The sequence below is a fragment of the Meles meles genome, chromosome 8 (assembly GCF_922984935.1).
Source record: "Meles meles chromosome 8, mMelMel3.1 paternal haplotype, whole genome shotgun sequence".
Classification (NCBI taxonomy): domain Eukaryota; kingdom Metazoa; phylum Chordata; class Mammalia; order Carnivora; family Mustelidae; genus Meles; species Meles meles.
In genome coordinates, this window is record NC_060073.1 from 8,199,372 (window position 1) to 8,215,357 (window position 15,986).

Below are 15,986 nucleotides of genomic sequence, written 5' to 3' on the forward strand. Positions count from 1 at the left end.
TAACCCAGGGACACCTAGGTGGCTCAGTTGGTTAAGCAGCTGCCTTCGGCTCAGGTCATGATCCCAGCATCCTAGGATCGAGTCCCACATCCGGCTCCTTGCTCAGCAGGGAGCCTGCTTCTCCCTCTGCCTCCCTCTGCCAGTGTGCTCGCTTGCTCGCTCTCTGACAAATAAATAAATAAAATCTTAAAAAAAAAAAAAAAGGAAGAATAAGAGTTAACCCCAGGGTGCCTGGGTGGCTCAGTTGGTTAAGTGACTGCCTTCTGCTCAGGTCATGACCCTGAAGTCCTGGGATGGAACCCCATATTGGGTTCCCTGATCAGTGGGGAGTCTGCTTCTCCCTCTAAACCTGCCCTCTCTCACATTCTCTCTCAAATAAATAAAATCTTAAAAATAAAAGAGTTAATGCCAGAGATTCTTTTAAAACAGAAAATATCCTTCTAAAAGTAATAGATTAATTAAATCTTATCAGTTATTAATACTACAGCAGCCAATGATTTATCACGCTGTTTTCCAACTTTCCAATCTAGCAAGTTTGTACTGAAGAAAAGATCAAAACTGTCCCAAGGGTAGTAAGTGCTGTCTTTCTTGCACATTGTTATCTCTGGAGTCAGAACAAGTAGGTCTTAAATACATAGTTCCAAATGAGTGCATCAAAGATTCAGTCTGGTCAGATGAGACCTGAACAGGCTCAGGACAGCACAGCGCTGAGTGTGAATGAGTGACTGTGAATATGTGAAAGAGAAAAACATATGGGATGACTTTTATTCAGCTTATGCTCTTTTTCATGTGAGAAGCTGAATAATAGCAAAATTGTGACTTTATTAAAAATCATCTTATAAGATTGAAAAGAAATTAAAATGAAATATCTTACTCCAAAAAATAGAATTAACTATTATAAAAAATGTTTTCAAATGCCAGATAAAGTTCCTCTATTTCAACACATCACTGAAATTTCATGTAATAGGATCTGACCTTTAGAATAGTTTAACTATTGGGGCGCCTGGGTGGCTCAGTGGGTTAAAGCCTCTGCCTTTGGCTCAGGTCATGATCCCAGGGTCCTGGGATGGAGCCCCGAACTGGGCTCTCTGCTCAGCAGGGAACCTGCTTCCTCCTCTCTCTCTGCCTGCCTCTCTGCTTACTTGTGATCTCTGTCTGTCAAATAAATAAATCTTAAAAAAAAAAAAAAAAAAGAATAGTTTAACTATTGTCTGGGTATTGGGGGAAAAGGTCTTTGAAAATTGAGGAAAAATAGTTTGATGGTACAAACTGTACTAGTGGGACAGAAAGTATCTGAAGCAAGCTGTAATTCACATTTACTGCTAATGGTAGTAAAGATGGTTTGCATCTATCAATATATAGTATGATATAGTATTATTATTTAGTACTCAGTAAAACCAGATTAAGGAGACAATATAAATGAAGCTCAGCATTATAGATTAAATTACAGATTAAAACCCTGAAATTTTAGGGTGCCTGGGTGACTCAGTGGATTATGGGATTGAGCCCCGCATCAGGCTCCCTGCTCAGCCGAGAGCCTGCTTCTTCTTCTCTCTCTCTGCCTGGCTCTCTGCCTGCCTGTGATCTCTGTCTGTCAAATAAATAAATAAAATCTTAAAAAAAAAACAAAAAACACCTGAAATTTAAAGAACTACATTTTTAGTAGTTCATTTATAGGCTACATTTAAATATGAAATATTCCATGATATGAGCTATGTATTATTACTGAACTTACTCGTTACTGTTTCTACCAGGAAACGTTCGATGGATTAAATCTGGATTAAGGATTAAAGATTCAATCTGGATTAAAGATTAAAACTGTTTGGGAGCCCCTCCCTTCAAACGCGAATGGAACTCTGACGTGACCAAAACTGACTCCCACCTTAAAGGGAATGCAAGGCTTCTATGTTTTATAGAGACTAAGGTATCAGATGATTCAGACCAATCATCTTCTAGACAGAAGTGGACAAAATGAATTAGTAATAAATATTAGTGCCTATCATGTGCCAGACATGCCGTAGAAACTAGACTGAAAGCGGTGAACAAAACAAAAGATCCCTTGTGTTTGTGGTTCTGTAAGAGCACCTGCACCCAGAGCAGGAGACAGACAACGAGCAGAATCAGTGAGTACAATGATGACGATGATGTGGTGGTGGTGGGCTAGAAGAAAGGGAAAAGGAAGCGACCTACCCTGAAAGCTAACAGAAGAATGCGCTTATTACCAGGGGGAAAAAGCACGGTGGAACCCTTCTAACATGCTGTCAGGACATAAACTTGTCAGTTTTCCAAGCCTTGTTTCTCTCCTTTTTTCCTTCAATTATTTTTTTTTCCCCTTGAACTCTTCATACTCCAAAAGTTTTTTTAAGTTAGGTATATAATAATCTGAGGGAAAGCTAGAAGATTAGGTTAGAAATCTTATTCTCAGAACACCAGCAAGTTCTGCAATAAATAAAACATAACTTTCTTTAATTAACCCTTTAATATGAAGTCACTATTATGCACACAAAAATAACTTCAGTCATATTCCTAATAATAATTTTGTGATATTTATAATTTTGTGAATTTATATGGAGTGGACAGTGCTTTTGGTGGGGGGGCTAGCCTGGGGGCAAAAAGAGCTCACTGCTGCACTAATTCCTCTTAGACTGTGAGAGACAGGTGCTCTCACCACCGTCAACCACGCTTTCCCACGTGTTACAAAGTGAGTTAGCATCCGCATCTGTGCTTCAACTTTAATTGTCATGTTTAGAATTTCAGCAAATGAGAAGACGTTTCTTTGGCTAGTTGAAGCCCTAACAAACTTGGACAGAGCTGACTTGTACCCAGACAATGGGAAAAACTGGGCTGGAAGTAAAGAGTTTATAAAGGCATGAAAACATTAAATAGAACGAGACCAAAATCTACTAAGCCTTTTTTAGAACAGCTCCCATAAGCAAAGACTCCTCCAATTAGTGAGTATGGCACTTAATAGTCATTGGTGTTGTCCAAGACTGCGCAACAGCAGAAAACGCCAGGAGTTCGAAGGTAGGTAGTTTTTACAACACCACGTACACTGTAAAACTGCCTGACAGAATGACTCTGAATCATCTTACATCTCGGAAAATGCCCATTCCCTTTCCCTTTTCAAAGGACCCAACCCTTCACATGCACTACAAGAGACTTTCAACATTACTCAAAATCAATGTCTGTCAAAAAATTCCCTCATTATGAATATTTTCTAGTTTAGGTATTTGCTGTAATAGGATTTAATGTGCATATTCATTTTCAAGAATTCTAATTACTTAAAAATCTGGTATGGATCTATACACTTAATAGGTTTGTTTAAAAAGGGAATTATAGGGGCGCCTGGGTGGCTCAGTGGGTTAAAGCCTCTGCTTTCGGCTCAGGTCATGATCCCAGGGTCCTAGGATCGAGCCCCACATCGGGCTCTCTGCTCAGTGGGGAGCCTGCTTCCTCCTCTCTCTCTCTCTCTCTGCCTGCTTTTCTGCCTACTTGTGATCTCCCTCTGTTAAATAAATAAATAAAATCTTTAAAAAAAAAGGGAATTATATATGGTAAGAGGTGAAAAATGTCATAACCCCATAATAATCATGAGAATGTTCCCAAATTTATCCAGTACTGAGCTTCTTGCTTACCCATATCTTCCTAAGCTCTAAATACTTTCCACTTAAGTGAAGTGTACTATTCAAAATAAGACTAGGAAATTAAGTTGGCAGTCTAAATTTCTAGACCGCTCCCACATCAAAAAATTCAAAATTCAAAATGCAAAACAGGGGCACCTGGGTGGCTCAGTGGGTTAAAGCCTCTGCCTTCGGCTCAGGTCATGATCCCAGGGTCCTAGGATCGAGCCCCACATCGGGCTCTCTCCTCAGCAGGGAGCCTGCTTCCTCTCTCTCTCTCTCTGCCTGCCTCTCTGCCTACTTGTGATCTCCTGTCAAATAAATAAATAAAATCTTAAAAAAAAAAAAAAAAAAAAAGAATCTGCCTTCGGCTCAGGTCATGATCCCAGGGTCCTGGGGTCAAGCCGCGCATTGGGCTCCCTACTCAGCAGGAAGCCTGCTTCTCCCTCTCCCATTCCCCCTACTTGTGTTCTCTCTCTTGTTGTGTCTCTGTCAAATAAATAAATAAAATCTAAAAAAAAAGATGCAAAATCATTTGATCAACACTTATTAATCATGTGGCCTTGATAAGTTGCTTAATCTCATCTAAAAAAACAGTGATACTAAAAAACCTAACTTGAGAACTGCTGTGAGGATTAAATGAGTTAATACGTGAAAAGTGCTTAGAATGCTATCTGGTACTTACTAAATCCTCAGTAAATGTCCACAGATACCACATTCTCAAAAAAATAAATAAATAAATAAATTTTTTTTTTTCTCTCCTGACACAAGACTCCAGATCATATGCTTTTTTGATAAGGGGAGAGTATATAAATCCTCATTCAGAGATTCAGACACTTTCCCTCCTACCATTCTCAAATAAAAAGAAGTAATTTAAAGAGCTTTTACTTATTTCAAAAGTTTGGGTGATGCAACTTCCGAACCAGTTATTACAAAACGAATGCCTGTGGCATTCCAAGAATCATGCTGAATTCTGTGTAGGTAAAGACGTTTAAGAGAGCCCAACACATAAAAAATTCCAAGGCAATGTTGAAAGAAAAAAGAACTTTTCCTGAACAAAAGGTTTCATTTTACCACCATCAAGGTCAAAGTATATTTTAGTTCGATGCACAACTAGCTGAACAATATGACAACATGGCACAAAACCAGTCTTGGATGCCATCTTTGACACTCCCTGTCAAACTTTAGAACTACTAGTACTTCATGTATGATCTCTGCCTTAGAGGCATTTCCTGAGAGGGATGCATTCTGCATTACAAGTTTCCTAGGTAATGAACCTGGTTGAAAACCAGAGCTGTACTACACTTTATGAATTTTATAAAGGTAGAAAAATTAAGCTGTACTTCAGAACTCGAGTTCTGTAAAAATCCCACAGGAGATGAGCCTGATGCTTTTCACTCTCACTCTCATCCCTGTCCTTGTCCAGAAGCACAGCTTACAGGTTAGTAGGGAATGGGCAGTCCTTTTGTGCCTGCTTTAAATACTTCAACCTACTCATTTTAAAGTATAGTGACTCGCTCGAAATTTTTATTGGAATAAGGCAAAAACTCCATTTGACTAGAGATTAAGGTGTGGGAATTCAGGAAGAATGTTCCCTCTTCTATGCCTGCAATATTTTATCTCAGAACAAGGTGGGGAGTTAAAAAGGACGTGATGAGGGGCGTCTGGGTGGCTCAGTGGGTTAAAGCCTCTGCCTTCGGCTCAGGTCATGATGCCGGAGTATTGGGGGTCGTGGGATCGAGCCCTGCATCGCATCGGGCTCTCTGCTCAGCAAGGGAACCTGCTTCCTCCTTTCTCTCTGCCTACTTGTGATCTCTGTCAAATATATAAATAAAATCTTTAAAAAAAAAAAAAAAGGGCACGACGAAAAATCAACTTCCAAGTGAATACTGTGTTCACTTCAAGTAAATACACCGAAATGAAAAAAAAAAACCAAACCCTTTTCATATATTGTTTACCCTACCCTTCAAAATAGTTTCTTTTTACTTTGTTTCTTATTCCCCAAACTGACTTTTCAAAAAAGATTTAATATTTTTATTCAGGTGTTGGTAACTTAATTACTGAAAATAATGTGATCTAGAAATAAGTAGCTAATGAACGTCATATCCTATTACCAGAGTTCTCCCTAAAAAAGGGAATAGCTTAGAATTCTGTTTTAGGGAGCGCCTGGGTGGCTCAGTTGGTTAAGCGACTGTCTTCGGCTCAGGTTGTGCCTAGACTCCCAGGATCAAGTCCGCCATCAGGCTCCCTGCTCTGCAAGGAGTCTGCTTCTCCCTGACCCACCCCATCTCTCATGCTCTGTCTCTCTCTCAAATAATAAATAAATAAAATCTTAACAACAAAAAAAGAATTGTTTTAGATACCATTTGGTTACTTCCCCTCCCTCCTCACTAAGGAAATTCATTACTTTTAATTAAAAGGATAGTTGTACCATGGAAAAGCCACACACATCAGCGCGAATAAATACTATGCATATTCATACAAGGGAGGCTTGAAATATTCAGGTATAGGTTTTCCTACACTTGAAATTTCTCATGTTCACAAAACAGGAAGGAAAGACAAATTCTCGTGCAAAACAGTATCAGCAACTTTCAGCCACAGCATCAAAATAGGAAGTTAGCCAGCAGACACTTTGCAGCCAAGCTAGATCCTAAACAAAAAGTCTCTTCTGTACAAAGAAAAATGTTTTGCTTTTGTTAAAAAAAAGGCTGTAACTGGCAAATTTTTTCCCTCAAATGCTTGCCCCAAAGTTCAGTGTTTAACTTCCTATTCCAGATGCCTACTGCATTACTCAAATTGAATGCAAATGTTCATTACTGCAAATGTGCTTCCAGTTCCTCAGTTTCCCCTCTTTCCCATCTTATTTTTATCTACTTTTTCTCCATGTTTTCTAAAGAAAATCAGTGTATGTTTCAGCTTCCACTCTTATCAAAGGTTTCAGAAGTAGAAACCAAACTGCAGTTTGATTTTGTGCTCATGGAGGGAGCAAAGCCCCCCAATGATACTAAATTACATCACTAACAGCAATGATATGGCTAAAATAGTAATTTCTGCCTCTTCGCCTGCTCTTATGATTGTAACATTAACCTCAAAATGACATCTCTAAAAATATCTGCAAACCCTAAAATACAACTAATATACTTTATCATCTTTATCATAAGGCAGTGCTTATGAGCATGGACTTTGGAGTCCTCTGTCTGTCATTTATTCACTCTGTGATCTTGAGCAAGTTACTGCACCATTTTAAACCCATGTCAACTAGTAAGTGAGCTAGTAACCTTTCCTCCATAAAACTGGCTGGATTAAATGAAACAATTCACATAAAGTACGGAACACAGTAAAAGCTCAATAAAAACGAGCCACATCCTACATGTATACATCTGTTAATATCTTTATTTTACATTATAGGAAAACACCATTAAAATTTATTCCCCTATTTTGAAACACTTAGGGATTAGGCTGAAATTAAATTCTGTTTGATAAGAAAAAAGGAATCAATGAGAAAAGACTACAAAGGACCTACTTAGGAATACAACTTATTTAAAAAGAAACTGATTATTCTAATATGTCATTACAAATGTATTTAATGGCTGTCAAAAAGTTTGCTTTGCTACCTTAAATAGCCGTCTACTTCAAAGTAGTACAATTTAATAAATATTACATAATTTTCTTTTGAAAATTTAATTGCCCTTCCTTTATCCAGCCCACAAATCAGTGGTAGTTTTTTGTACATTCATCTCCCTGGAGGCCAACAACAACTATTTCAGGATCGAAGAGGTCATTCTCAAATATGAAAATGTCATACTTAGTAATTGTTACTATGGGGGTGCCTGGGTGGCTCAGTGGGTTAAAGCTCTGCCTTCGGCTCAGGTCATGATCCCAGGGTCCTGGGATCGAGCCCCGCATCGGGCTCTCTGCTCAGCGGGGAGTCTGCTTCCTCCTCTCTCTCTCTGCCTGCCTCTCTGCCTATTTGTGATCTCTGTCAAATAAATAAATAAATAATCTTATTAAAAAAATTGTTACTATGGCTTAGAGATCTAAAAACAAGGCACCACTCTCCAAGGCAAAGTAAGTGCCTAAGAGTTAAGGAAGCCAGAGACAGATGCGTTAGTTGGGTTAATGCCAGTGATGGACTCAAGGTTCCTCTTGGTGGCAGCAGCCACTCTGAAAGCTCTGCATTGGGCCAGACTGGTCCCAGCTATTCTCCCCAAGGGTTTTAATCCAGTGAAACAAGGACACCAACATCCCCTTTCCTTATTTTTATAAGGCACACTAGAAGCTACCATTCTTGGCTACTCTGGAATGCACCTACCGGGTCACTTTTCCATTACATGTTTTTTTTTGCAGGAGAAAAATGCTAGTGGTAATAGCGGCTAGACTGGAACACCTTCAGGGATATGGCTTTTTTAACTGCCTCTTTGTAATACTCGTTTAACAGTAACATTATCCTGAATCTGCACTGCTCAAAATAACTTTTTAAGCAAAAAGGAAAAATGGCAAATCTATTTTCCTTTACAAACTTTCATATTCACTGTGACACTGAAGCCTACTTAAATGTTAGTTTTTAATTAGCAAAATCCTTTTTATTTACCTCTATTCTACTTGAATGTGTGTATAATTTTTTAAGCTATGACACTTATCTTGTCAACATTCCATACATTAGGTATGTTGTACTTGGCTTGCATTGTTACACTATTTAGGATAATTATCCCCTTTCTGTACAAAAATGTGGCTGAAGGTTATAACCATGAAGAATGTATTTTTTAAAAGATCTGAAATATTTACAATAGAGAAAATGTAATCATTTGTTATGTTATGCTATTTTTACCAGTTTATCTTCCAGATAAACTGGAATATAATACCCACTTGCATAAATTATTAAATTACTCATAAGGAAAAAAACTCTTAAAATCAATCTGGTTGGATTTCAGATATCAAGTCACTTTGTAGGTTTGAGTTATTTTTGTAATATTCACAAAATATCTACTTTTAATGTGAACATTTAATTTCAAAGGTCATGATTTGACCCACAAGTTACCCAAATTCATACAATGAGACACATTACAAAGGGGCCGGGGAACCTAATATTATCAGCCTGATTTAAAAGCAACAAATTATCTACCATGTTTCATAAAAAATAAACTACATTCACTTTATCCCATTACATTTTCATTCTTAGAAGGTCAAAGCCTTCCTATCAAACTAGCATCCAGACTTTCCATCTAGAGAATTCCAGCTGGGACAATAATCTGTCTGCACAGGGCTTTTCAGACCTATCTAGTGAGTTTAATTACCTTTTTTAAAAATAGGCATTTCCCATTGACCTATATTTTAGGTTGACTACAACCACACAAATGAAACTGCTTTATTATTAGTGTAACAGAGCATAGTGCTCTCTCTTGCAGATTCTTGGTAGTGCTACCCCCAACAAACATATAGCTATTACACTTGATTCCCTTTTTCACTGGCCGGCAGATTAAACAAACAACCCCACAAAGCTACAGCTTAATCTCTAGGAAAACAAGCCTTGCTTGCCAAAAAGCCAACTGACTTGTTCAGTGTTCCCAGGCAATTTGGAACCAGCCTAGCTCTTGGGACAAATCTCAGATAAATTCACACTAATTCACACCAGCTCAGTTAGTGTGTTGGTAGTTCAGTGGAAGCACACTTTTATACTGTTGTTTTTTTTTTTTTTCCCCCAAATCCACTACCACTCCAAACCAGTTACATAACTGCAAATCAGTAGGTTAAATGCATCCTACAGGGGGTTGTTTTATGAGCTACAATTCTGTCTGCTCTAAATTCTGTGGGTCAGTTGATAATTTTTAAGAAATGCTTAAAACTATACCTAAAGTTTATGTCCTTTAAAGGGTTCACCTAACTAGTCTTACCTATTTTATTAACCTTTATAGGAAATCCAATGCAAACTACTAAATATGAAGGTCTGGCTTGTAGTTTATATCTCGAGGGATTTGGGAGCAATAGGAAACTTGTGCCTCATATCCCCAGTTACAGCCTCTTTCTCAACATTTTTCTTTTATTAATGCACACAAAAAAATGACAGACTTGCCTTGTGAGGTCGAAAATAGAGATACAGGCTGAGAGGAAGAGGAAGAAACAAAGGAATCTGAAAGAAAATATAGAGCGTGAGAATTTGACAACCTCACACAGGAATTTTAACTCTCCAACTTTTTTTTGGGGGGGGGGGTTAAGCAAGAGGGGAAAACTCATATCTTTATTTCCATTTACTGTTTTCACTCACCTGGCAGCAAACCTTATTTCATTTTCAAGATGCATTTCTACGAGTTAATCAATTCAAATTTTTTGGTCAAATATTCTCACCTTCAAAGAAAAAAGAGGAACCTCTAGCATTTTTAAACAAGTATAACCTCAAGAAAGATGACACTATCCTGCAACTCTTTGTGGGAAAGAAAAAAGAGGTACCTGAGTACTAATGGTATTTGCTTTTAACCATTCTCAACTGCATTTTGAAGAGTTAGTCACTAATACAAGCATTTAAATTATATACTTGGCAAATATGCAAAGTAGACCCTGAATACTTAAAAAAAAAAAAATCACAAATAATCTACTAGGAAAATAGGACTGCATGAGAAATATTCCACCTTCTAAAATTATAATCCTCTCAATTTGGCAACATTTATCAAAATTATAAATGCATGTACTGTCCCCACCAGTAATAGTCATTCTTTTAATTTGGCCGGTTACGCCTCAAGGAATTTAACCTACAATATTAGCATAGAATACAAACACATGTATATGAGAATATTCGTAAGAGCACTGGTTACAAGTATTAGGAATACTCTAAGTGACCACCAATAGGAGACTAGTTACATCCAAACAAAGGAATATTGTCTGAAAAAATACGCTACGAAAAATAAAGAACTTGATACAGTTGAAGAAATTAAAAAGCAAAGTATAGAAGTGTACATATGTTGGGGTGCCTGGGTGGCTCAGTGGGTTAAGCCTCTGCCGGCTCGGGTCGTGGTCCCAGGGTCCTGGGATCGAGCCCCACATCGGGCTCTCTGCTTAGCGGGGAGCCTGCTTCCTCCTCTCTCTCTGCCTGCCTCTCTACTACTTGTGATCTCTGTCTGTCAGATAAATAAATAAAATCTTAAAAAAAAAAAAAAAAAAAAAAAGAAGTGTACATATGTGCCCCCTCTTGGTTGCTAGCAATAAGGACTTTGAGGTCTGAAGTGGGGGAGATCTGCTTTTCACTATGACCTTTGGCCCTTTAAAAAACAAACAAAGCATACACATTACCTTTTCACTAAAAATGGAAAAAATTAATAAAAATAGAATGTGAAAAGCAGCCAAGTGTCCCTAAATATACTGGCCTTGACTCCTTTTTCCTTGCAATTATAAATGCTTTCACAAATATTAGAAATATATTTAAAGTAGGAAGGTTGATTGCTTTAAAGGACTGGGCTATAATTTGCATCAATAAGTACGAATTTATTTCGTGAATAAATATGGAGCACAGGAACAGCAACAGAGAGCTTAGTGGAGCACAGGCAAAATTCAGTAACTCAGGACCAGAATTTTAAAATTCACTGCTTTTTAATTATATTAAGCTGAAGCATCACATTTACCACCACAAATGAGAAACCATTCTTTTTGGTTGTTTTTATCTTGTTTGTTTTTAGTAATCTCTTCCCTCAACGTGCAGCTCAATCTCTCCTCCTGAGATTAAGGGTCGCATACTCTGACTGAACCAGCCAGGTACCCCATCTCCTTTCCTTTTCTTTCTTTTTTTTTTTTTCCCCTTTCCTTTTCTAAAGCAAGTGTTTCTATGTTTCTTCAGTGTTTCCGGATGGGTTCATCCCTATATTTACCTTCAACATTAAAATCTCTCCCAGATGATGAGTTTAAGTCTGAATAAACCTAAAAAACCAAATGCTAATAAGTTTAGCCCACGGCCAAAAAGGATCCCACGAACTTGACTATCCACCTCCACCTAACACCCCCTCCTAACGGAAAATTTCAACATAAAAATTCTTATACATAGCATCTAATACAAAACACAGATAACCAGTGACAGTTTCTGACAATACTGCATGAGATCTTCTAACTTACAAAACCATACTGTATTCATATCCCATATTTATGCCACAGGAAAGTAATCTCAAGAATGGTGATCTAGGGGCGCCTGGGTGGCTCAGTTATTAAGCGGCTGCCTTTGACTGGGGTCATGGTCCTGGGGTCCTGGGATCATGCCCCGCAGAGGGCTCCCTGCTCAGCAGGAGGCCTGCTTCTTCCCCTCCCACTGCTTGTGTTCCCTCTCTCTTGCTGTCTTGCTCTGTCAAATAAAATCTTAAAAAAGAAAAAAAAAGAACAGTGACCTTAATTCTCATATGCTATTACTTAAATCAAACATTATCACTCAGTAATAACAGTAACCATTAGCTGGGTCCAGGCATTGTATCGGCACTGGAATACCAAGATGACAGCTATGCCCGCAAGTAACTGAAAGAGAAATACAAACCGGTAAAACTGCGTGAGTTGTGGGACTGCTGCAGAGGCAGGTCACTAGGGCACACTGCAGAATAGATGGTAAACTTGGTCTTCACGGTCAAGTGACCATGGCGGCGGAAGGCATTCTGGAGAGAAGGAATAACTGGCCAAATTCTAAATGACTCTAAAGGTCATGTAATGAAATTTGGATTATATCCTATATGGGATGAGGAATCACTGAGAATTTAAGGTAAGGGATTGACAATATCACATGTGTTTTAAAAAGAATTATGGCAGCAGGTAGAGCCATAGACTTAATTGAAAAGCTACTGTATGATCTTGGCATCAGTTTTTTATTTGTTTAGAAAACTTAGGGGGGGGCGCCTGGGTGGCTCAGTGCTTGGTTAAGGCCTCTGCCTTCGGCCCAGGTCATGATCCCAGGGTCCTGGGATCGAGCCCCGCATCGGGCTCTCTGCTCGGCGGGAAGCCTGCTTCCCTCTCTCTCTGCCTGCCTCTCTGCCTACTTGTAATCTCTGTGAAATAAAGAAATAAAATCTTAAAAAAAAAAAAAACTTAGGAAAAGCTCTATTAGAGACTGGTTAAATAAGTTTCAATATATCCATACAACGGCACACTGTTCATTAAAAACTGCTGTAGACAGGCATTTACGGACACTAAATGATGTTGATAGCACACTGAATAAAGAACACTGAAAAATTTCAACAACATGACCCCATTTTGGTAAAAAATACAAATTCATGTAAGAAGAAAAAGTAAATGATATTTACTGAGTAAAGTGATTACGAAAATTAAAAAGTACTTTCTCTTCTCTGTGTTTGAGATTTTTAAAATAATGAACATGTATGCTTATTTCAAAAAAGTTTATCAGTTTGTTACAAATGAAAGGATATACACGAAAATGTTAACTGGGTGATACTACTAACTGATTTTTAATTTTCTTTGTATTTTTATTTTCCTGAATTTTGCAATGGACATACATTTTCAATAATTATAAATTCCGGGGCGCCTGGGTGGTTCAAGGGGTTAAGCCTCTGCCTTCGGCTCAGGTCATGATCTCAGGTCATGATCACAGAGTCCTGGGATAGAGCCCTGCATCGGGCTCTCTGCTCAGCAGGGAGCCTGCTTCCCCCACCTTCTCTGCCTGCCTCTCTGCCTACTTGTGATCTGTCAAATAAATAAATAAATAAATAATTTTTTAAAAAAGAATTATAAATTCCTGGGACACCTGGGTGGCTCAGTCAGTTAAGCATCTGCTTTCAGCTTGGGTCATGATCCCAGGGTCCTGGGATCGAGTCCCACATCGGGCTCCTTGCTCAGCAGGGAACCTGCTTCTCCTTCTCCTGCTTCCCCTGCTTACACTCACTCTCTCTGTCAAATAAACAAATAACATCTTAAAGAAAATGATAAATTCCTAACACATATCTATTCCCTTCTACGGGGAACAGATTAGCAACCTTAGAGAAGAAAAAGGACACCTAAAATGGAATCTCTTACTAGGTCTTTCAATAAAACTTGAGTAAATTATCTTTTCAGTGTTCACATCACTAGATTTTCCATCATCATAAGACTTCAATCTGTAACAAAGTCAAAACTACCCCCCAAAACTATCCTGCCTCTTTGAAAACAGGTCCTTCCACTTACTGAGTCCTGAATATCTGTGATAGACACTAATCTAAATATTTATATACATATTAAATGAAATCCTTACAAAACTCATTTAAGATTAAAAACACACAAACACCTGACACTTTTATCAGTCCTTAAACCTGCACTTTTCTTGAAAATCTGTGGCTTTCTCTATCATCCTATCCACCAGTCACATCACCTGTCCTGATATTGCTGATCTGAAATGCATTGGCTACTGACCTAAAAATTTACTAGTTTATGTTTTAAAACTCCATCAGACCAGTAAGATAAGACCTTGTCCCCTTACCTCTGAACCCTTCTCTCCAGCAGCATATGGAGTGGGTAAGAAGTAGAAAACAGGAGGAAAAAGACCAAATGGCACACTGGTGTAGGTTTTCAAATTTGGGTCAAGCCTGTGCTAGATATTGTTAGGGAGAGAGGAAGAGAGGTGTGTTGGACTGGACATGAGACTCCAGTTTAGACTGAAATGGGGGGAAAATAAACCAAATAAATCTGTTTGAGTTTTCTTTTCTTTTTTTTTTTTTTTAAAGATTTTATTTATTTATTTGACAGAGAGAGAGAGATCACAAGTAGGCAGAGAGGCAGGCAGAGAGAGAGGAGGAAGCAGGCTCCCCGCGGAGCAGAGAGCCCGATGCGGGGCTCGATCCCAGGACCCCGAGATCATGACCCGAGCCGAAGGCAGCGGCCTAATCCACTGAGCCACCCAGGCGCCCCCTGTTTGAGTTTTCTAACCCCCAGTAAAAACGTTGTTGCAATGAACCGTTCATTTTGGTGAAAACTGCCCTTTAACACCAAGAGAATACAAACTATATTTTTAGAAAAGCAGCAAGGTTACTTTTAGGAACAACTTCATACAATGAATGACTTCCATATTTAACCTCAAAATGTCTACCTTTTTGTTAGTTTCCAGAGATTATTAAAGCATCTTCCAATACATAAGGAAAAGTAGTGTCTGAAATTTTATCTAAAATTAATACAATGAAAATTAGAAATTCATTACCTCTTTCAAACATCTTTTCTACCTTTAGAAGATTTTTTGTCATGGAGCCGCTGGGTGGCTTAGTTAAGTATATGCCTTGACTCAAGTCATGGTCCTGGGATGGATCCCCATCTACCTCCTGGCTCAGCAGCAGCCTGCTTCTTCCTCTCCCTCTGCTCAACCCTGCCGCTTGTGCTCTCCCTTGCTTACTCTCAAAAAAAAAAAAAAAAAAAAAACCCAAAACTAAGATTTTGGTTACAGTTTTTGTTTACCGATAGAGCTAGGCTCTCTGAAAAGGGTATTTCCACTCTTTCTCACAACCACAATTCCTGATGGCAACTCAATCATTTCCGTAGAAGCTGCTTCTCTGAGTCAATTCATACCCCCTGTCCTATCAGAATTGCAGGGATAGGCAGACCAACTTTTTCCCCCAAACTTTATACCATTTTTTCTTTATATATATATATATATATATATATATATATATATATTATATTATATATATATATTCTTCCTTTATAATTTTGTTAGGATCTCCACTGTATTACTGAATATTAGTGATGAAAGTGGACCTCCTTGCCTTGTCCAAAGCAGTTCTGATTTCATGATTAAGGCTTTCTTTAAAAAATAATGAAACTTTAAAAAAAATATATTTTATTTATTTGACAGATCACAAGTAGGCAGAGAGACAGGTGGGGGGGGGAAGCAGGCTCCCTGCTGAGTAGAGAACCCAATGTGGGGCTCGATCTCAGGACCCTGAGATCATGACCTGAGCCGAAGGCAGAGGTTTAACCCACTGAGCCACCCAGGCGCCCCTATGAAACTTTTTACTTTAGAATAATTTTAGATTTATGGAAAAGGCCCAGACATAGTAGTGCTACTTTATATAAAGCACTCAGTTTCTCCCATGGTTAACAAATTACACTAATATGGCAGTACATTTGTCATATTTACTCAACACTGACACATCACCAATAAGTAAACTCCATACTTCATTTTTATTTCATTAATTTCCCCTACTGCCTTTTTTCTGCCCCCAAATCCCATTCAGGATACCATATCACGTTTTTGTCATTATATCTCCTTAGCCTCTTTTGGACTATGACCATCTCTTAGACTTTCCTTGCTTTTAGTGATCTTGATAGTTCTGAGGAGTATTGGTCAGATATACAGGGAATACTGGTCAGAAGGTCCCTCAATTTGAGTTTGTCTCATGGTTAGAATGGAATTTTAGAGAAGATTACCAC

At 38.4% G+C, this 15,986-nt stretch overlaps 1 protein-coding gene across 2 annotated transcripts in view; it reads right to left on the reverse strand.

The window, feature by feature from the left end:
* The window catches only part of RTN3 (reticulon 3), a 66,411-nt gene that overhangs the window by 41,535 nt on the left and 8,890 nt on the right, over positions 1 to 15,986 (reverse strand). Inside the window, exon 2 of one of the 2 annotated variants that reach the window (XM_046014693.1) lies at positions 9,691 to 9,747. The exons of the other annotated variant lie outside the window; for it this stretch is intronic. Within the exon in view, the coding sequence (XP_045870649.1) occupies positions 9,691 to 9,747 (57 nt within the window). The remainder of the gene's footprint in view (positions 1 to 9,690; positions 9,748 to 15,986) is intronic. 2 annotated transcript variants of the gene reach the window in all.